This window comes from Haliaeetus leucocephalus, unplaced genomic scaffold (genome assembly GCF_000737465.1).
Source record: "Haliaeetus leucocephalus isolate CR32 unplaced genomic scaffold, Haliaeetus_leucocephalus-4.0 Scaffold484, whole genome shotgun sequence".
Classification (NCBI taxonomy): domain Eukaryota; kingdom Metazoa; phylum Chordata; class Aves; order Accipitriformes; family Accipitridae; genus Haliaeetus; species Haliaeetus leucocephalus.
The window spans coordinates 1,354,979-1,376,904 of NW_010972920.1; the positions used below are offsets into that span (position 1 = coordinate 1,354,979).

Here is a 21,926-nt window from a genome sequence, read left to right on the forward strand (position 1 = left end):
TCCTTGAAGCAACAGAAGTATGCACACACGTGTCACTGAAATTTTCCCAGGGACCCATTCAAATACATGTTAGCCAAGGTTTAGGAGGTATAGAACTCTACCCTAAAACATCACAGGTTACACTTGCAAGGTAAGGTTGAATTACAGTGAAGTCTGAAGAAGACCACAGTCAAGTTCTTAGCCAAACCCAAGCAGGAGTTGGCAGATCCAGCTGTGTCATGGATGGAGTTTTTGGTTCCTCTGAAGCCACGTGTGTTTCAAGCAGCAGCTGGCTCTGTTGAAGCGCTATGGAAATTGTACTGGAATCAGAATCTTTGTCTCGATTTCTGGCTTTGTTCTGCTTAAATTGCTGTAAGGAACAAACCAGAACCCACTGGCAAAGCAATATTCAGATAGCTTGAAGTCATGAGTAGGGACATAGGCTAGTGTGCACTCATGAGAAAACAGCAAGGGCTACAGTGATCTCTGCCTGTGCTGTAGCACCTGTTTTCCATTTGTACTATGAAGAAGTGTGTCAGTATTGTCATGCAGAATGGGCTATTTCTGTTACATGTTCCATTCTGTAAATGCTTGAGGAATTGTATGAAGGTGCAGTATGAAAATATTGGAATAGGACGTACTCATAATTCCTTGGTCTGAGATGAAAAGAGAAATTGATGCACAAGGCATGTGGAAAAGAGAGAAAACGTTTTCAAGCAGGTTCTCCAATCCTCTGTGTATGTACACAGTTCCTAAATTAAGCCATTTTTGTCACCATCTGATGTTATATACTTGGTATCTTTTTTATTTCACTTTATTTCAGTCCTGCTGAACTGGGACTGAAAGATGCTGGAAAATACACATGGAACATAGCACAGATTAGCTAGAGGCTGCTGGGTTTTAAGGGCTAGTGATACAAAGCTGTGAATGTGCTGTGGTATTAGTTCTTTGTGAATATTGTGCTCGTTTAAGTGAATTGTTTGTGACAAATAGAGACAAGAACAGGGAAAGAATTTATTCCAAAGCATGATTGGATATTCAAGGTAACACACCAGTGAATAACAGAGCTGACAGAGGAAATGGGGGTTGCTTTTGAATTTGGAGCCTAAGCCATTAGCCATAAAGACAGCGCTTAGAATCTATATCCCACCTGAATTGGTACTACTGAGCTACCCCATGAGAAAAATCAGAAATCAGAACTGGATTGAAAAAAAAGAAAAAAAAAAAAAAAGCTGAAAACCCCAAACCACCCCCCAAATTCCAGAAGATTGATCTTCATCAGAACATAAAATCTTAAGAAAAGAGAGTGCTGAGAAGCCCAAGATGGCCATCTGATCATCATTTTGGTATTGAAAACATGGCTGATACTGAGGTAAAGCCTGTTAAATACTTATGTGTCTCACAGCTCCCCACCTTTCCCAGACAGTCGATCCCGGTGCTTTTTTCCTCTTACGAGGCGCTGCCTGCCTGCTTTTTGTCCTGGGATCATTCTTTTTTGGTATGTTGAAGATTTCCAAGTTCCTACAAGCCTTTCTTATTAACCAAGGCAACCCCAATCTACTTGAGCTTTCTTCTTCGTGTCTTCTGGATCGTTGACTGTTACCATTGTTCTGTTTTCAGTGAAATGCTGTCTAGAAGTGAGGTACCCTAAATTTGTCCTAATGCTCCAGCAAAGCCCTTACCAGAGGTGAGGAAAATGAAACCATGATATGTGTGTTACATAGCTTGTTCTTCTGTTTTATCAGTTGTTCTGTTTATACCCCTGGTATGCAAGCATGATATTAGACTTTAATTAGCAGCAAACCACTGGTGACTCTTAGTCAGCCTGTGATTTGTTATAACTGCATTGTTATCCGCACAACTCCCTGATGAGCAGTTTTCCTGTACTGAAACGGTGCAGCTGCTTAATCATACCAATGTCATGCGTTAAATTTGTTCTCATAGAACATAGCTTTTTTTTTTTTTCTCACTATTTCTCTGATTTGCCAAGACGCTTTTGACATTGAAAATGCTGCAAAGGGATTTTCAAGCGTGTCTCCATCTTGCTGTCAGCCACAAATCTAATGAATCCTTAAGGAAGAGATTGCCTAGTAGTATATGCAGGATAGATTCTGATGGGACTCAGTTTGATTGATCTCTTCAACCTGACTCTGAAACCTTCTCTCTGATGGTAATACTTTAAGCTGGGTTTGCATTTTATGAGATGTTTGTTTGGGCAATGTTTCTTTATCTTACAGGTATTTTCAAACGTTCCCAAGATAACTACTGCTAGGTGCATCCACTGAAAAAATCTGATACCTGGGGGTGTCTCTTCCTTTGAGCCAAAGGTCTCCAGAAAAAAATATTTCTTTCTTTTAGTACTGGTTTTGACTGATTTTCAGCATGCCTTCTAATGGAATGTAAAATGAAAGTAAAAACCCAAAACTGTTTATGTGCTAAACCACCTGGAGTGTAAATTTGGCAGCCTCCCAGTGCTTTCTTTAAACATTCATCTGCTGCCCAGGTGTTTCAGCAGTCCATGTTCTGTCCTTTCCATGACATTTTGCTCATTTTTCTTCTTTCTCGCCCTCTTTGGGATGCCCAGGATAATCTTTTTCTGTGCTTAAAGGCAACTTTACAATTCCCTTAGAGCAGCCCACATTAGTGAATGAATGTGTTATATTTCAAGGACGAATATATATAAAAATGCAAAAATAATTATTTGGTGATTGAAAAATAATTTAGAAGTGGTTACAGGTAGATTTTTTTTAATTTGATCTAATTTGCATTTATGCTTCGTAAGCTTAAGATTTACAATGTCTGTCTTTTTTTTGGTGTCTGTGACTATTTGGTATAAGGAAAATAATATTCCATAACTTAAGATGGTGGCCAGATCTCACCCTTGAATTTCAATCCATTTAACTTATTCTTTTGGTGGATTTCTTTAATGTGATGTACCCTCTCTCTGGATTTAAACCAGCTTTAAGTTACTTGCTTTGGTTTAAAGTTTACATATCCCTGATCATTTTTAATCTAAGTGATAGGAGCCAGAGATGAAGTTTGCATACGGGTTTTTCCCCCATCTGAATAAAATTGGTACAGATGTTAGATTTTCAGGTAAGCTGAGCTCTCCGACCAGACTGGGTTTACAGTTCTACAGCTCACCAGATTCTGTGCGGGAATTTGATGTTTTATTCTGTGGCACCTCTTTTTTTTATCTTGTTCACAGCGGTTCACAGATCCGACAGTGGCAGAACTGTAGCTGGTGTAAACCATCATGACTTCATTAGATTTGTGACTAAAGAGCCACAACATAGTTTTCTTAGCTATGACAAATCATACGTTCTGGTTTATACTTTTTGAACATTTAGAAAAGATACGCTCACTGTTACATTTGTGCGACTTCCTGTCATTCAGCAAGTATCTTCCACTATGCCATGCAAGCTCTTTACGCTGACAACATTTTTTCACTTCTTTTTATAAGTTCTGGACCCTGAAAAAAAGCAAAATATGTATGAGCACTAGAGTCAGGAAGGTGATGCACTTGTGAGCAAGTTAAATGAGTATGGCAGCAGTAAGTAATGTTTTATAATCTTTGCAAGTTGTGTACGAACACTGTATATACAAAGTGCATATACATATATCACTATGTTTAATATATGTTTTGCTTTTACTATTCAGCTCAGATTACCTTAGAAGATTTGGTATTTGTCAGAACAATACTGAAATACAATTCTATTAGGAAGAGTTAGTAGAATGGTTCTTCGCAGACACGCTGTTTGGGTGTGTTCAGAGGTAGAAATTTGTGATTAAGAAAAGAGAGAATTTTCTGTATTTTATCATTTAAAACAAAGCAAGGCAAAGACTTAGGAAAAGAGAGAGCATGGCTCAAGGGTCACGGGTGGTTTGTTGAAGTTCAGTTAAGGAATATATCGAAGAGAGTAAGATAAGTAGACAAAAGCAGATTTACTGGAGAGTAAAGAGAAGCCAGAGTAGCTCCACAGCATGAAGTTCTGTGAGCTAAAATAACACAGGAAACACAAGAGGAAAACAGAGGTAGCGAGAATAAACAGGGAAAATGCTTTGACCTAAAATTTGAGTATATCCTTTCTCCTCATTTTGCAGAGGAACTTTTCCAGAGAAGTTCAGTTAAGAACTGTTAGCCAGGGAAAGACCTTTGCCTGTATCCTTAAACAGTGCAAGTCCCACTGACTAGCCAGAAGCAACAGTTGTAGCTGAGCTCTGTGTCTATAAATTGCTGCACATAAACACAAGACTGATTAGATAAGTTCTGTAGTGATCATTCAACTGGTAGACATATCTACTTGTGCAGGCAATAAAGTTTGTCTTAGGAGATGTAACTGCAGGAATTCTGGCTAGCCAGGCTTTGGGTTTGCTGCTTAATGGAGAAATTTACACTCTTGCATATACTTCATGTTTCTGTTTTGATTCAGAATGTATGGGTGAAAACAGAAACGGTACCTCTTTCACAAAACATGTCTCACGGTTTTCTTCTTTGCAGCATTGTTCCCGCATGGCAGTAAAGGCCGCTGTGACGGCGGTCAGCTGTTCCTGTGTGATCTGGGGCTTGTATTTGATGAGGTTGATGAGCATTCTGCAAGAAAAGCAAAGCAAGCCCCGTGAACCAGGGAGGTAAGCACACGGCTTACGAAGCACTTCTCCAACGCTAGTCCTGCCAAGTCCCTGTTTTGTTTCTGCCCGCTACCTTTCTACAGCTTTGTCATTTTTATTTGCTAGCCAGCTAATGTATTTGCAGCAGGGACCAAAGCTGCGCCCCGTTCCTCTGTGAACTAAAATACCAATGCTCTTGTTTGGAGTTGCTCCACCACGACTATCCGTGAATAAACTGTGCAGGTGGTTTATGTGTTGTGCATCACTCCAGAGGGACAGTATGGGTTCACCACAGCACGAGTTAATGGCCAAAGAGGTTTGTTTTTTTTCTTGCAGTGACAGTGGAAAAGGGGGCCAGCACACAAGAGACAGAGGGGGAGTGCATGGGATGAGGAAAAATATATGGGCTTTCCTGTTCTGAGAAATGAGCCCTAATTAAACCATAAAGGTCATGCAGTACTTCAGGCAGTAGCTTCCTTGTTTTTCTGGTGTCTTTCTTTGCAGTGCCTCGTGCAGTTCCCATGAAGGACTGTGGGAGGGCATGTTTCTCAGACCTAACTTTGGACACCTATTGCTTCCATCCTGGTGGGGTGTACACCAGTGCAGCCACCCACCTCTGAAAACGACTTTCTTCTAATCTGAGGCAAGTAAATGTAGGTTGAACCAGATAGCAGAGGAAACTGGGACTAGCATGAGAGGAAAGAAAAGGAGCTTGGGAGAGGGGTTGAGGGGTGTGTGGCTGTTTTTCCAATGGTGTATCGCAGAACAAGAAGGCAAGACAGAGTGGACAAAGGAAAGGTGAGCGTTGCCAGGATAAGAATAAGAAACACAGGGGTAACAGAGTCAAACAGGCATGTCTTACTCCTGCTTCTTGTGCTGTAACTTTTCCTCTTCAGTTGTACACAAGTCTTCATGGAAAGTGAACAGACCAGGAGTCAATGTTAAGGGCACATAATTCTCATCAATTTCTAGTTTCCCCATGCATGGTCTCCTGAGAGCATAGGAGCTACTACAGCAGTGGCAAACTCCCGGGTTTATAGGATTGGTCAGGTGTCTTCTACATATTTCTCCAAGCACGAGATCCAGCTTTACCAAGACAAGTGAAAAAAACAATTTTACATTATTATTTCATTTTCAAAAATCCCTGAGTACATGTTGCTTTTAGTGAAGTTATAAAAAATAACTGAGAATTTAAAGGAAACCTTGTTTGTAAGATATATAACATTTCATTTTTCTACTGAATGGTGACTTTTGTCAGTGCAAAAATGGCTCAGATTTTTCAGAATAAATACATATATGCGGTTTTAGGGACAGTCCTTTGTGTATAGAAATTACATGGCTTCTTCATAAAAGCATACTTGCGTTTGATTTATTGTCATCAGCAGGGTTTCTGTGGGTATGTTCGGCTGTTCTTGTAAGGGTGATGTTGTACAAATGGGTGGCTGGAGGACAGGCTGAAACTTTTTAAGTATTTGGCTTACAGGCCTGGAGAATTCTTCCGGAAGAGGTATACAAAATTGATCTTTTTCATAGAGCCCTACAGCTTCAGGCGTCTAGAAAGGATGAACTCGGACACAAGATCATTAGCTTCAGGGGGAACAGGGTCAGATTGCTTGCACTGCATAACTGCTAACTGCCTGGCACTAGCCTGACAATTTCCTGATCCTCCTGTAGTTTAATTCAAGCATTAACTTCAATGATGCTGAGTTATGCTTACTTCAAGCACGGACGTATATCTTGAGGCCAGCTCAATAGCTCAGTGAACACTTCTCTCAATTTACCTTTACTCCAAGCTCTTGGACCCTGCTGGCAGCAGATTTTGTGGCAGAGTTTCAAGAAAAAGTAGGACCGAGATACGGAGAAAAAATACTCACGTTTTCCTCAGCACAAGGCAGTAGCTTGTCCTGGCTTAACTGGCAGCATTTGGAGCCAATTGTAGTCATTTGCTTGGTGAATTTTATCAGCTCTGCAGATGTCAGCTGAGGCATTTTCTTGGTGAAGCTCATGAGAAGCCTGAAATGATAATTTCTTTGATATTGGTGTTTTTCTTCCACCAGGCAGCAGTGAGCAAGCCACAGCCTTTGCATGTGTAAAGCTCCAGCCAAACGCCACAGAACACTCTTCAGTACAAGGGCAGGACTAAGCCTGGTGTTTATAAAACCACATAGGCAAGTATAACCATGCTCTGTTTGCTTGAGTGCTCTCCTTTTCCTGGCCAGTCTCTTACCAGGTTAAACAAATAAAATTAATGATAGCATTGCCAGTTATATGTTGGTGGGCCCTCTTACCAGATTGTACATATGTTTTTCCCATGTTATTCATTTCCCTGGGAGTGCAGGGAGCTTGTCTAAGAGCAAAATTGAAGTCGAGTGACCTCTTGGCAGACTAGGTGAGGGCAGAAGATAAGCTCAAAAAACTTCGCTTGTTTTTTCTTTTTAAAAAACTGTGCTTATTAACCATCATGGCCAGGAGAACCTTAACAAGTGATACAACAGGCAGAAGCAGCCCACCAGGTTTGTTGGAAACCTATAGTTCCAAAGGTCTTTTAAAGATCAAACATGCTCGGGAGTGCAACAAGCCCAATGTGCCTCCCCAGAGGAGGATAGCTGAAGCCTAACTTTAAGTACACAAGCAGTTTAGAGGTTTCCTTGAGTTCGCTTACATACCTTAAGTTAGGCATGTGCTCATTACCATTGCAAATCAGGGCCAAAGTTCCTCCAGGAGGCTTGTGCCTGCATGTTGCGTTTAAGCATAGCATATGGTTCAGCTAGGCCAGTTTTGCTCTGTCTACTGTAGTTAGATTTTATTTTTTGTTACAATTGTTAATGTTCACATCTGCTGCAGGAGCTGCCTAGAGCAAAGTCTTTTGCAAAAGACACAGCAACTGTCTATTGGTCAAATTTATGACTCTTAAGTTAACAGCTCCCAGCTCAAAATGCAGCTATAAAGCAAGAACATCACAGGCAGCATGGCCGGGAGATTGGTCAAGTTGTCCCTTCATTGCTTCATGAGCTGGATTGAGGAGAGAACTCATGAGAGCCCAGAACATTGTCTTGGAAAAGAGGGAAAAAACCCCAACACCTAGAAGCCATTAATATATTGGTCCAAATATTCAAGTGGTGTCTTTTAGCCTAGCTTTTTTGACATGTGTGGCTTTACTCCAGGCCAAGTTGTGCCCAGCTGGTACAGGAGTAATGTAAGCATATAAAAAAAGTAATACTCGTTTTGGAAATAGTAATCTCCTTTCTCCTTGTAAATGTCGCAGCTTGTCTTCATGACACTTTCAGTTTCATAAATATGTTTCTTCAGTTCTTCCTCCTGAAAAAAAAAAAAAAGTTAATTTGAGGAGTCATTGTATCGGGGGGAATGCAGAAAGCCCTACTGCCTCACAATAAGGCCTGGATATCTATAGATACCTCTCACCTGATATATATTATATATTTTTAATTCCCTTAGAAAGTCTTCATCTGTCTGAAATCTCTATAAACTGCCTGAATGTGATAAATGTCCAGCTTCAATCACCTTGAAATATTTGATTTTGTATCACTGATGGAAGGCTAGGTCTGAGACACAGGGTGGCTCCTAACTTCAGATACTTACAACGCCAGTGTCTTTTTTCTGAGCTAATAACCACAAATGCCTTTTACATTTGCAAGAGGGGCAATTGGCACTGCTAGGGAGCCCAAAAGAGAGCAGAGCTCACAGAAATGTTAGCTCCATCCCTTTCCCCGACATCTCTGTCTACCCATGTTAAATTGCGTCGCAAGTGAAGATTGCAAAATCTGTTGGTGCTTTTTCCATTTGGGAATCAGTCGGGCCTTGTAATATTTGCTGGATTTGTTACAGGAGCTGTGGGTACTCAATCTAGACCTGGAGCAGGGACATTCACTACTTAGCCAGAACCAGTCATGTGGTCACATGCTTGAATCCATCAGTATGATGTGTGAAGCCCGACGGCACCCACCCCTCTGCTGCGGCAGTTGTCTGGAGCCCCGGTTTTGCAGCACTCTTTCAGTAGGTCCTCATATCCTTTACCAATTCTTAAAAGCATCTGAGCAGAAAATTCAGGGTGTCTCCTGGAATATTCGTACAGAAACCTGCAATACATGGAGGATCAGGAATTAGAGATAAGCCAAAACAACTGCCCTCGAGGTCGGGGATGGTAAGGACAGCAGGGGTGCTTTCAGGATGGTTTTGTCTTGGTGGAACAGGGAGAATTTCATGGCATCTCAGCCTGGAACAGAACCTGAACAAAACGGGGCTGACTGAGCAGAGCGTTGCCTGAGCAAGTGCTGTGCACGTAACTGTCCCAGATCAGTGTTACCTTGGGTCAAGCGTAGCTTAGAGCTTTGTGGGGCTTGGGGTTTTGCTCTTCCTTTTAATCCTATCTAAATGATAATGAAATCATTTCCAGTAACAGACGTGTTTCTCAGTGGTCACCAAACAGATTAGCTCTGCTGAAGCAGTCACCCTACACTGCAGTTGTGCCCAATCGATTAGCTGCACTTCTCATAAATGGAAGCAATGTACGTTATTTGAAGTGAATTCTCTGTCTTTGGGACTCGATGCTGTTTCTGTTGCAGCCTGTGGCATTCTTGCCCACGTTTACTACGGGTAGGATCGGGGCTTCCTTGTGCAAAGGAACATGGCTAGAACAGAAATGGACCAATCCTGTTTGAATCAAGACACAAGTCTGACTTAAGCAAGTGTTTTTGGATTCCCACTTAGAGCAGATCACAGCTACGTTTTGGGCCTGAGATCAGAACTGATAGTACCTAAATTTCACTTGTGTTTCTTCTGTTTTGTCTCTGAAATAACAACAGTGCCCTGTTCTGCATTTGTCGCCATTCCACACCTTCCAGCATTAAGTGGCGCTTCTCTAAGGTCAACTTGCACAGTATCCTGTGCCTACATGCTCACAGAGCAGACAAATCTGAGGCTGATGAGCTGGGCTTTAACGGCCAGACTGTCATCTTTTGACCCAAGTATTGAAACAGCAAAATTGAGGAGTAGAGAAGGACCCACGTTACCTGGCTAAGTGTGTGTCTTTCTCCTGGGCAAAACGTTCACATATTCCTTTGTCTTCTATAAACTCCCTGACGTGGGGGGACAAGTCTGCAGGTTTGTCGTCATTTTCTGCATTAACTATGCATTCACTTCTTTGTAACAGAGGCTTTTCACAGCACGTCTTAATTTTACTTGATAGGGTGTCTTGGTTGGTGCAGACATAGTGTAGAATCTCTTCCTGTAAAGCAAAAAAGAGAATGAAGGAAATTATACCACAATTTGGTCTTTTTTTTAAATCAGTGTTTTTATCTCCATTTTACAGACAGAGAAGGTGGCTCCCCAAAAGAGGTGGCTGGCCAAAGCTGTGCAACAGACGTCTGACAGAACAAGGAGGAAGACTGAAGTCCTGTTGAACTATTTGCTGCAGTCCCTTGCTTTGCCATTTGATAGGTGCTATAGGTAACCACCTAACCCGAGAAGTTAGCTGTCTAGCTAGACACCGCAGACAAGCAGTGTGATAATTGGATTTGGTATGTTAGAAGAAGGTGGAGAGTGAAGGACGGGCAGATACTGTGTTCTGCCAAAAGCTGCACAGAAAATAGATGGCGCAGCTAGGAGCTGCAACCAAATCTGCTGTAGCAGCGTTGGGTCATTTTAGTCACAAAGTGATCTTTCTGCCCTTCTTGATGACTTCACACCAGGAAAAGTCAAATGGGAAAATCAGCCAGGTTTTTAGACTCAAGAGTTAAACTCCAGTTTTGGAGAGCAATCAGTATAGCACAGGAGGAAAAAAAAAATCTGGAAACAACAACAACAAAAGCATTCAATTTCTGCAAACTTATAAATATTAAATGAGTTTTACCCTATCATGCATACAGTCCAGCATATCTCCACGACAGCAGTCCTTGTGCATGTTAGCAATATCCATCACAAGTTTGTTAACAGTAACAAAATCAGCTTTAGGGAATTTTTGGCTTATCTGAGCAAGTTTCCTACAATGAAGAAAAGTAGTTATTGCTTATATTCACAGTGTGAGACTGTGATAGCTATCATCATTTTTCTGTGGAGGGGGTATCCAAATTGCTCAGGAATGGTCTCTCCCTGCTGCCACTGAAGTTAACAAATAAATGTCCCTTGAAGCCAATAGCTGAGATTTTCAGAGTTATCTAAGGATCCTAGGTGAATTTTAGCGTGAGATGGAGGAAGGCAAGGTGGTGGGCGAGCAAGAAATTACAGGAGCAACGTTGTGTCAAAAATGGTTGAGAGACATGAGTTGTATTTTGCTTGCAATCACTCTAACTTTCACCACAGAGAGATGCATTCATTTCAAACTTTGGGTTTAGCTTTGGAAAGCTAATGGCAGCGTGTCAGGAAACAGTGACGGCTGTCATGCATAAATTTGTATTCCTAATCTGTCTTCCTTGTCAGATGCTACTCGTGACCTGCACACAGAAAGGACATGGCTGGTATTCAGAGTCACTGTACTCTGTGCAGGTGTGGAACCGCCCACAGCTAACATGCAACATCCACACTTTCTTTCAAAATCATGATAAACATGGGGGAGACTCACAGAGCCTTTAAGGTCCTTTCTCCAAACTTCTTCAAGATTCCACATGTGTGTTCCTGCCTCAGGCCATCTTCTTTTACTGGCTTTACCACCTTTGGTGCCTGGTAGAAAGAAGATGCAGACCATGAAAGCGGAAGAAAAGACAATGCTTTATGCTAAAACTACTGCGGCGACAGTTTTTGAACAGGGATTTTTTTTAACAGTGAAAGAAAAATGCTGTCCAAGCTACAATATGGACTAACTGTTGTGCTTGCTATTTAGTCACCAGCATTTATTAAGTAAGTGTTCTGTGAAAAGAAACCAGAACTCTTTTAGACAATAGTTCGGTGTTTTTAGCATAGGGGAGTAATTTGTCATCTGGGAGCTACATGACTGGCTTTGCATTACTGTGAGCTAATGTTAAACTAGGCCATCGCTTGCAGCCCAGCCAAGCTGCATGAAAGGCACATTCAGCCATTCAGCAAGGGCAGGTTCGTCATCCTTATTTTCCACTGTTACAGGTAGTTTGCTTTGAATTTCTGACACTGGTTATGTGCGGGGCATGTCTCTGCAGAGCAAATGCTCGGCCAAGCAGGAGATGTGTCATGGGATTATCAACAGTAAAAAAAAAATTGGACTTCTGCACCGTGCATAGCACCACGTCCTCTCTCGGCATCCTTACGACAAACCCAGTGCAGGTAGCAGAGTCAGGGTGGACAAGGATGCCGTCGCAGGGCGTGGGGACTGCCTTGGGCTCCCTGTAAAGCTACATCTGCCCAACACCCCACAGTCGGACATTTTCATTTAGGAGGTCAAGCTATAAATCAAGAGAGCATTTCAGTCTGATGTCAGCCTGTCCTTAACAAGGTGAATTCTAATAATGGGTTCAGATGCTGGAAAAGAAACAGCTGATATCTCTGCTTCAATAATTGTTTAGCTATAGGAAGTCCCTGGTTGCACCTTAATAAACTAAAACCCTGCAATGGAATACCTGTCTCCGAAAGCATTCCTCCAGGTTATGAGTGGGGTGTTCAGCACTTCCGCAGCAGTTCTTCATCATCTCGTCATATCGGATAGCGACAGAAAGGATTGTTGGGGCATAGAGGAAAGGATGCCGTCTAGAAACCTCGTAGATAAAACTAAAGGCAAGAGAAAAATATCCTTAGTTTTGGAGTAAGCCCCTACAGGCAGAGGCAGCAGTGTTACTGCAGCATCTGCCATATGTTAAAAATGAGAGTTGCTAAAAGTGATTGTTTTCCTGTCATCCCAACGAGCTGTATAGTGTGGTGTTTATCTTGGAAGGTTCTGATGGGGCTGACGTTTTTCTGGAAATTGAAGTCTCAAACCCTGCCAGTTTCTGGCTTAGAGGCAGCAAGACTTCTGCTTGGTTTTTAAGGACTGAAGGGAGGCCCTTGGTTTCAGATGAGTCATTTACATAGGCCATCATCAAGCAGGCCCGATGATTGTTTGTCATTTGTACCTATATCCAAAGCAGGAGGTGGCAGAACAGGCTTCACATCGTGACAGTTACAGCTAGATGAATTATGCAAATAATTCACATTAGGAAGAAAAATGAGTATGAGATTGCAGAGAATCTTAGACTGAACTTTTTGGTTGATACTGCATTTGCTGTCTCCAGGCTCATAACTGTCATATCTAGGCAACGAACCTATGATTTATTAACTTACTATCCTGTTAATGGATGTTGATGCTGTGAGTGATTTTTGCAGGCAGCTTCAGCATTTGGCCTTTCAAAAGGAGAAATGAACCCTCGCGATGAATTTTTAAGGGAGAGGAAGCAGTCATTTCTTTCAGGATCCATTTTAGCACAGCAGTCAGTAAACCTGGGAAGATTTTCGTCCTGGCATATTGTATCAAGGAAAATCCTGTCCTGTGAAAAATTAGAAAAAAGTTAATTTGTGTGAGGATTCCATTTTACTCCTCTGAGCTCTCTGGGGAGGCTACTTTAAGCCAGCAAGCCCCGACCTGCATAAACTCACAGTTTCTTTCTTTATTATCTCCTGCTTTGACTGCAGTGAAAACCAGACTGCCCTCTAAAACCTCCAAGTGATGATTTCTCAAACTCTGATAGCTACTGTTATGCCAAGACAGACTTTGAGTGGAATTATTTTCAAACACTCTGGACCTATAACATTATTCAGACCCTTTCTTTTGATAATGATCAAGGTGATCGATTTGTATACTGCAGTTTGCGGGATCTATGTTTTCTAATTACAGTCAGGTTCATACAATGAAAAGTGTCTCGTTTCTTGTTCACCAAGTAGCTGTGCTCAGGTCCAGCTATCAGTCACACCTCAGCTGGGAACCGTTTTAATTCAGGGTTTGTTTCAGTGTGTCTAACAAATCAGAAATGAGCCGTAACACAGACTGACATTCATGTCTCATGATTCAATCTGTCAGCTCCAAAAGTGTGTTGGAGCAGACACCATCAAAAACCAGGACTGTGAGTTAATGAAGTGGAAATAGACATACCTAATCTGGCTTCTCCTGAATTTTGTTACACCAGCCATAAAAGCACAATTTTCTGAACATCTTTTAGAAAAATACAGGTCAAGGATTTAAAAAGTTGGTGTGATATTTGGGGGGGGGGGAGGTGAGGGGCTTTGTTTTCTTCCACTTATCTTAGATGATTTATAGATGGGAGCCTGCAGAACGAGTCGGTAAGGCCAAATATGCATACACAAGGAAATCACATCTCTTAATAATGTATTCACACGTCTTTGGAAAAACACATACCAAGGCTTTGAAATTACAGGTCAAGTCTAAAAATGTTTGCCACATGAGAAGCATAAATGTGCTTACCAAAGGCTTCAGACAATCCGGGTTGTCTCTGGCTGCAGCAGCACACCTTTTGGCAAGGTCTGTGACATCTTCAGCCATTTTAACTGCTTTGACAAACGTGCCTCCTTGCACGTACTGAGCAAACATGATCATGGCACTACGAAAAGAACACACAGCATTAAACCTGTTGCTGGCCACCTAAAAACAATTATATAATTTTTACATGCGAGACAGTAAGAGGATCCATATCATTCCGGGCTGAGTTAGTGCGGGCTGGCGGAACGGGTGAGTGTTTGACTCATGGTACATGCTCATTTCCAAATGAGGCAAGGATATTTAGTGGCAGCAAATTTGCAAGTAGACGCTTTACCTGGACAACTTACATGGCTTTAAAATTATTCTCCTGCAGCTGAGAAAAACGTTGGCCAATGCTGTTTTTTTCCTCTGAAAAACAGGAAAAGTTGAATAAAAAGTGTTTACTAAATGCTTCATCAATTTTTTTTTTTTTTTTTTTTTTTTTTTTTTGTACTGGGGTCTTGGGGAAAGCGAATTTGGTGCCTGGGGTACTAGCACTGGGAGTAGGAAGGCATAAGATTGAACCTCCTATTAAACTTAAGCATGAAGATGTGAAACTATTTGTTTCTGACCTACAATATAATAGGGCCAAGTTCCCTACCTGGCTTAAGCACTGTGGGGAGGAATATGCTAAAACCTGGAGGGCCTTCAGCTGCTTTGATGATGCGCTTCACGTGATTAAATAAGCACCTTACAAAATACCTTTTAACCTTGCCTTAGCTATTTAAAGGTGTGCTTGACTGCTCTTTAGCTACAGATGAAGGATTTTCTGTGCAGAAAACATGGGATAAATTGAGGATTATATTGGTAGGCAAAGCTCCTCAAAAATTGACAGAGCTGCATCCTTCTGTCCGTGTTGTGAACTGGTCCAGAGCAAAACAAGTGTGCAAGCTATGTGAAGATGCTGTGCAAATATTTTTCTTTACCACTGGGCATTTATTAAGGGGTAAACCTAAATGCAAGAATTTCTTGAGTTCCTTGTTTGTCAGAGACTATTCTGAGAGATTAATTTTAAAATACGGGGCCTGTTCCCAAATCAAGATGTTACTGTCTCACCCTCGTGTCAGTAGGGCTGAGATCAGTGTAAAAGGATCAAACAAATCAAAGAAATAAGCCAGTTTCTCCCTCTGAGTAATGCAGGGGTGTCAGCTGAGACAATAACACGAGATACATAACACAGGCATCGGTTCTGTTTTACACTGTTGGGTTGTTTAGTGCCTTTGGAAGTCCTAAAGGGGAAGAAAAAGTTGACTAATGATAACAATATGTAACATGAAAGAAGCTTCAGAACCACATACTACTGGAGGTTTTCAGTTGTCTCATTTTAGGCACTTAACCTTAGTGAGAAGTGCGGTCATTGTAGGACCCTTCAGTAGTCAGTGAAGACAGAGTAAGAGCCCCTGCAAAGGAAAATACAGAGCAATAGCCTAACTTAGCTACTCTGAATAGCCACCGGGAGGTACCATCCCTCCTGGGACTTCTCTGTCTCACTTCCTCGTGGACTGTAGAGGGAGGCTGGAACAACCCCAGGCTTTGCTTCAGCAGTTTTTGGAGTACCTGAAATCAGTGGTGCAACCACAGCCCTGTGGATGAAATTACCCTTCGGTACACTTTGTCTCAGTAATCGCTGGCTGTCCTGCACTCTGCATAGATTCTCAAGCCATAAAGAAGCAACACATCTAAGTTCGGTCACAGAGAATTTATACAGGTGCAGTTTTGTTGTATACCTTTGACCCATGAGAAAATACCCATGTAGAACAGGCAGTGGCAAAGTGAGATACCAAATAACCATCCATGTGCAGTTGCAGTCATCAGTACTATACCAAAGAACAGAGTAAAAATGAGAGATATATCCTTACCTATGTCCCGATACCTTCTAGGCAGGGCTTTGACTACAGTAAGGCTCACCAATAAAATAACATAAATTATTGTTCTCCAATTCATGCTGTCAGATTTTGGCAGGGGCCTGAGATGAGCTTGGTTCATCTGTGGAAGGCAGAAAGAATTAAGGGTAAAGAGTAACTTTTATACTCTCCCAAATGATTTCTGGTTAATCAAAACCCTTTTACTGTCATATACAACATTAGCCCTTTTGGAATATTCCCACAATAATTAGACGTGCCATTATTTGCTCAGTATAATGAACTGGCCAGCTTGTTGCAAAGAAAGGACCTTGGAGATGCTTTTTTCCCCCTGAAATTCAGACAAATAGACATTTTTAACTTATCACACTTCAAACAAGAAGTTTAAACAGTCCCTGGGCTTTTTATCATGCATACTGATCTCACCTACTTACAAATTTGTTCAAAGGTGATTGCTGCTCAGAAGATGCCTTCGTAACAGATTGTTGACTGAAAAATCCCTAGTTCAGCTATTAACCTGATTGATAGTTTTGCATAGCTCCTTGCTGTACAAGCTATCTCTTGCTTCCACCTCCCAAGGTGTCACAGTGAAAAGGCTGAATTAAGTACCTCCTACAATATTTTTGGAGCATTAACAATCACCACCAAAATGTCTCTGAATCTTGAAACAAGATCAACTCCAAAACTACAGAATGAAGGGAAAAATATTTTACTGACTTTTTAAAAAGAATGCTGTAAACATCAACATGATAAAAATATCAAATTTTTGGAGATAGAATGGCTTTAGAGAGCCACAGGTATTTGTAACAAATAGGTAGGTGGGCAATGATATGTGTATTCAGTCTGAAGGAAAAGGCAAAGACAGAGCTTTTTATTTCTCTAGCGAGAAAATGGCAATGTGCCATGCTGCAGGAAGATGATGAGGGTTGCTTGTTATCACATGAGACAGTATCAAAAAGGACAAAGGATTCTGAGTGGGAGGATGGGAGCATGGTCATCAGAGCAGGAGAGCTGAAATCTAAGGTGAAACCACATCTGTTGAGGAAGACACAAATAAGCTCTGTCCCACTGTTAACTAAAAAGCCCTATAGGAAATAGAGAAATCTCCTTGAAAGAAAGAAGTCTGGAGGTTATGGACCGTATTTCTACGTATATGATCCTCATTAAGTCCATAGGAGCCCATCAGAGAACGCTTTTCCCATCCAGCTGTTTCCAAAAAGCTGATTCCCTTACGGTCGTGGCAGTCGGCGCTATCTCATGTCTGCTAGCGGCAGATTCCTCCCTCCAGCTCCCTGGACCCAGCAGCATCCCATGCTGAGGCTGCCAGAGCAGAGCCCTTGCCGGGGCAATCCAGGGACTGTCCAGTCTGTTCCAGCTTCCCTTTCCCCAGAAGTAGCTGGGAGAGAGGCAGATTGATCCTCTCATTTTCAGAATAACACCTTAATACAACCTTGTCACTATGAGCTTTATAAAAATACAGGAGGTGGGGGTGTACTACTTGAGGTGGAGCTGCAGAAACAGCTGAGACACTGATTCAGAGACTTTGTTCAGTGGGTTCTTCTTTGGCCCAGAATAATGTGTTTTGGAGATTGTGTATGTATCATGTGTTGCGCTAAGCATTTCTGGAAGCTGCACTTGGTTGCTGCATTTAAAATCCTTTAAATTAAATTTCTCCACTGGCCTTTTCCATGCTCAGCAGGATGGTTAACTACTTTTCACTTTTCTTTGAAAATATTTGCCACTGTTTGGATGGCAATCATCTGCCTGTTTACAGTGAACACTCTCCCATTTGCAGGAGGGAAATGTAGGTACAGTATTTAACCGGAAAGAAAGAGTGTGGCAAACACTGGAAATGAGATCCAATGAAGAGCTTAGGTCTTCATTAAGAGTTCCCGTTGTCCTTCAAAGTACGAAAACCATCTCAACCTATTCAGTTTCACACCTATTAAAGACCCCGCTGTTTTCAGAACTTCTCAGAAACTGCCTTGCAAGGTCAAGATAGAGCTAAAAGCAGCTGATGGCCCTCAGGGAGTGGAGTTGTGAATTCCCATCAGCTGGGGAGGGTTAGTGGGGGATGCTCAGTATGCCCTTGAAATGCCCAGCAGTCACGGTGTTGGAGCTTTTTTGCTTTGTGTGTTATGTAGCAGAGAGATGAGTTAGTTTTTACAGGACATTTCTTTTTCATGATGTTCGCCAGCTTTAGGGGAAGGTCTTTATGTCTCAGGCTGGTGGGTGTTCCTGATAGATTTCAGTCACTGATTTTCAAATTAGGTCAACAATGTGCAAATGTGTGGGCGTGGAGTTCAGCTATTTTGTTTCTGTTATTACTAAAGACAGCAGAATTTGTGAATCCTCGTTTAGCTTGGGTTGTTTTCTTCATGATGGTATCAATGTTTCAATTATTTTTCTTGAAATTCAACAATGGTGTTTTCTGGTGATATAAGTAGTACACATAGGATTTAAGTACATCCTTTCTTTATAGTTAGAGACTATCATTCTTGTCAAATCTGGAGCATTCACTCTAAAGACAGTAATGCTCATAGGAAGTTTGTGCACCTGGAAGAATTCAGCTTCTTCCCAAGTAGTAAGAAGGTTTGTCTTTAAAAGAATCTGAGCTGCTCTGATGTGATATTTGGGGTTATTTTCCCTGTAAGTAACTTGAAGTTCTGGGATGTGATGTGTAAGAGGCATGCTGGAACTTCATAAACTGTTTTATAAAGAAAACATCTTTCATGTCGATGTGTTTAGGTGGAAATATCATGAAAGGAAGCTGGCTAGACTTTATCTGATTATGTATTTTTCGATCTGTCTTGTTTGGGTACTGGGGTCTCCTGCCTGGAGAAGATACAGTACAGCAGCAGTTATGAAAGGCGACTGGTGATTTTCCTCCTCCTCCTTCCCAGTGTTTCTCTTTGTTGCAAACCCAAATCACCACAGGCCTTATGAGTTCCCTGAGTAATGGAATTCTTTTCCCCTTCTGGGGGGGCTATTGCAGGTAGTTTACCTCCGCACTATCCGGTGTGTGTTTACCACCGGCTCACCCAGTACGTAGGACATCAGCAGTTCTCCGGCTCTGCTATCTCCCATCTAGCGTGCAGAGCTCTTTGGTAGTGGCAAGAAGAAGTTTCCAGCCATTTCCCCCTTTCCGCAGAGGTGCGAGGCATTTCTGTGGGTTGCCGTGACACCTATTTCAGTGTGTTAGGCTGTGCGCATTTATGACCCTGTGAAATGGACATACCTGGCTGAGTGCTTGCTTTGAATTTACAGAAGTGATCAAATTATATTCCACAGAAATGTATAGTAATTATGAAGAGTGACAGTCCCAGCTTGTGTAAGCTGGTTCTGCTGAGGGCAACATAATTATCCCAATTTAGAGTAGCTGAGAATCTAGGCCAATTTTTCTCATGTTGCAGCTTTTTTTTGCTGGTCAGCTGGGGCATGGGCTGGCCAGAAGAGAACTGGAAATAGCAGTGAGAAGTAGCATTCTTTTAATAATTACAAATAAGTTAACATGTAAAGGACAAACTTTTTGTTATTTACCATGTTTCTGGCAAAGCAGTCTTTGTTGGTAACGGAGATGTCATTTGCAGCTTTGTAAATATCTGAAGGTGGAGCCCTAGGAAGTTTCTTGGCTAAATAAAACCAAAAACATGAAAAAGAAAGGGAGGATGGGAGGGGAAAAAAAAGACATTGGAAACTTGATAATGAGTTAAGTTGCAAGTTGTTAACAATTCTGTAACTTCTGTGGATCCATCTCCCCAGAAAGCAACACAGGAAAAGTGTCTCCTTAATCTAGAAGTTGTTGAACCCTTGTTATTCAAACCATTTATCTGCACAGCTGAGAAAAAAGAGGTTTAGGTCCTAAGTGGGAGAGATGCTCTGTTATAACCAGGCCCTTTAATACTCTAGGTCTATGTTTCACTCCTGAGGTCTCCCTACTCAGACTTATTGCTCCACTGACAAGGAGCATGACTGTTTTGCTGCTCATGAAAGCTTTATCCGTACCGAATTTAGGTCTTGTCATTGTCAGACTGAGCCTGCTACTTCCTGCGTGCAGTAACGGCTCATTAGTCCTGTCTTACTTCCCAGGCTATTTTGGGTTTTCACGGAAAGGGAAGAAAGACATTAAAGATGACCATTGGAGAATGATGGGTTGCTGGTGCAGTCCTTCACTGCCTTCCTGTAAATAGTTGTGTCAAAAGATGAAAGCAAATAAATAGTCATATGCACAGAGAGAGAGAGAGACAGATTTATGTGTGTATATATGTATACACATACATTAAAAAAATAATAGCTCCTTGAACTCTTTACACTATTAAGGTGGTAAAGCTGAGATGGTCACAGATTGCCCTTGGAAAAATCTCATCCACAGGGAGTTTCATTCTGTATTGTTAAAAATAATCCAGCTGGTGTGGAGGTTGGTTGATATGTATGGAAACAGCCTGTGTTGTCTATAAGGCGTCTAGCACTGACTGTAAATATTGTGATTGGCCTGTCTGTAATGACTCGAGTTTACATATAGCAAGCTTCCACGTATCAAGAAATACACCCTATGTGTATGACGCAGCTTGCACTTGTTTATCCACTGAGCACATTTGCTGCAGTGCTAGCAGAGTTGCTGTTAGGATGGTGGGTGGCTGCTGTTCTGCCCTAGCAGCAGAAACTTCTGCCTTTTTGGAAATAAGGAATAATTCCCTGCTATGAAGAACAAGAATTTGTAATGACTAATTTAAAACTAAAAGGGTAGAAGTATTGATTAAATGCTAAAAATGCAACCAAGAAAGTCTGGTTCATTTTTGCAGATTTGCTTCGTTTAGTTTTCATTGAAAACCCTGACCCCTTTCCTCCTCGTCTTCCAGTAATTGCTTTGTGGTTGAATACACAGAATTTTCCATGGAAAGCCAAAACCATTTCAGCTTTTCCATGTTGTTCAGTTAGTTAACTTCAGATTCCCAAAGCGAACTCACTTTCCTAGAACATATTTGAGTATTTCCTGCAAATATTTAGCTCAAAAATCAGCAACAGTCCTCTGTCCTCTTGTACATGTGTGTGAATGGCATTCCAAATGCCCTGAACTGGGATTATGCTCACCTCCTCTTGCTAACACTGAATTAACCGTGCATACTCGGGCAGTATGGGCCAGATCCAGCCTAATTCACATGAGAGCCTTTGGCTAGAGGGTTACAACTTGACGCTTACTGAAGCAGAGGAGAGTTTTCTATGTGGCTTTGAGGGTCTACTTTGAGGCTTATTGAAGAGAGTGGAAGCTTTGCTCTTAAGATCGCTTGTGATAGTATGGCAATTGGCACTCATTGCTGAATCTGTGCCTCAAAACGTAAGGCGTGGCATGGGGCATACTATATAAAACTTTATTACCTGTATATTCAGCAAATCTTTTCTGGTGTATGTAGCCTGGAGGCAGTACAGGGAGGAAATCCAAGTTGTTCACTTCATTGCTGCAAATGACATGTTTGGCTACGCTGGGAAGTCTGATGCTAAGAATTGTTCTTTTCAGCGCCTGCAAATGACTAATTATATCAAAATCGTTTATGAACTTCTGTTTGACCTGGAGATTATTTCCTCAGTGGGTATATATTGCCAGAAGTGCATGTCTTAACCTCTTTTCTGACTAGATATGTAATCCAGACCTTGTTATTTTTAGAAGGCCTTATAAGTTCACGGACTATCAGTACATGGAGATGTATGACTTGTTTAATGAAAAACAGGCAATTTTTGACATGTTATGGAAGTATTCTCTTGTTCCCCAGCCATGCCTTTTTGCTGGTATATGTTGAAAAGACGTACATGGTGTAACACAAACTGTAGTTTGTCTAGCTAAAAGGATCCTGTTCAAATTCTTTTCACTTGAGGGAATGAGAAGATGCATGTATGATGTCTGGCTTCTCCCTTTTTTTAGTTACTCCTGCGTGTTTTGCAGGGCCCCTTGGTTTGATCTGAATCGACAGTTTTTCCTTGAGTCCTCGTCTTCAGGAATCTTCGCCCAGTGGGTGTATAAGCATGTTGGCACAGGAGACAGGATAGCC

General features: G+C 41.6%; 1 protein-coding gene across 1 annotated transcript; it reads right to left on the reverse strand.

Annotated features, from left to right (window-relative positions):
• Window positions 1-3,406: 3,406 nt before the first annotated feature.
• LOC104836833 (alpha-fetoprotein-like) lies at window positions 3,407-18,969 on the reverse strand. The gene is made up of 13 exons (XM_010575587.1): window positions 18,887-18,969; window positions 13,967-14,102; window positions 12,832-13,034; window positions 12,135-12,282; window positions 11,168-11,265; window positions 10,460-10,589; window positions 9,621-9,835; window positions 8,555-8,687; window positions 7,811-7,908; window positions 6,465-6,603; window positions 5,453-5,676; window positions 4,441-4,573; window positions 3,407-3,451 (listed from the first exon to the last, which is right to left on the reverse strand). The coding sequence occupies exons 1-13, from the start codon at window positions 18,967-18,969 to the stop codon at window positions 3,407-3,409; spliced, it is 1,785 nt and encodes a 594-aa protein (XP_010573889.1).
• Between the last annotated feature and the right edge of the window lie 2,957 nt (window positions 18,970-21,926).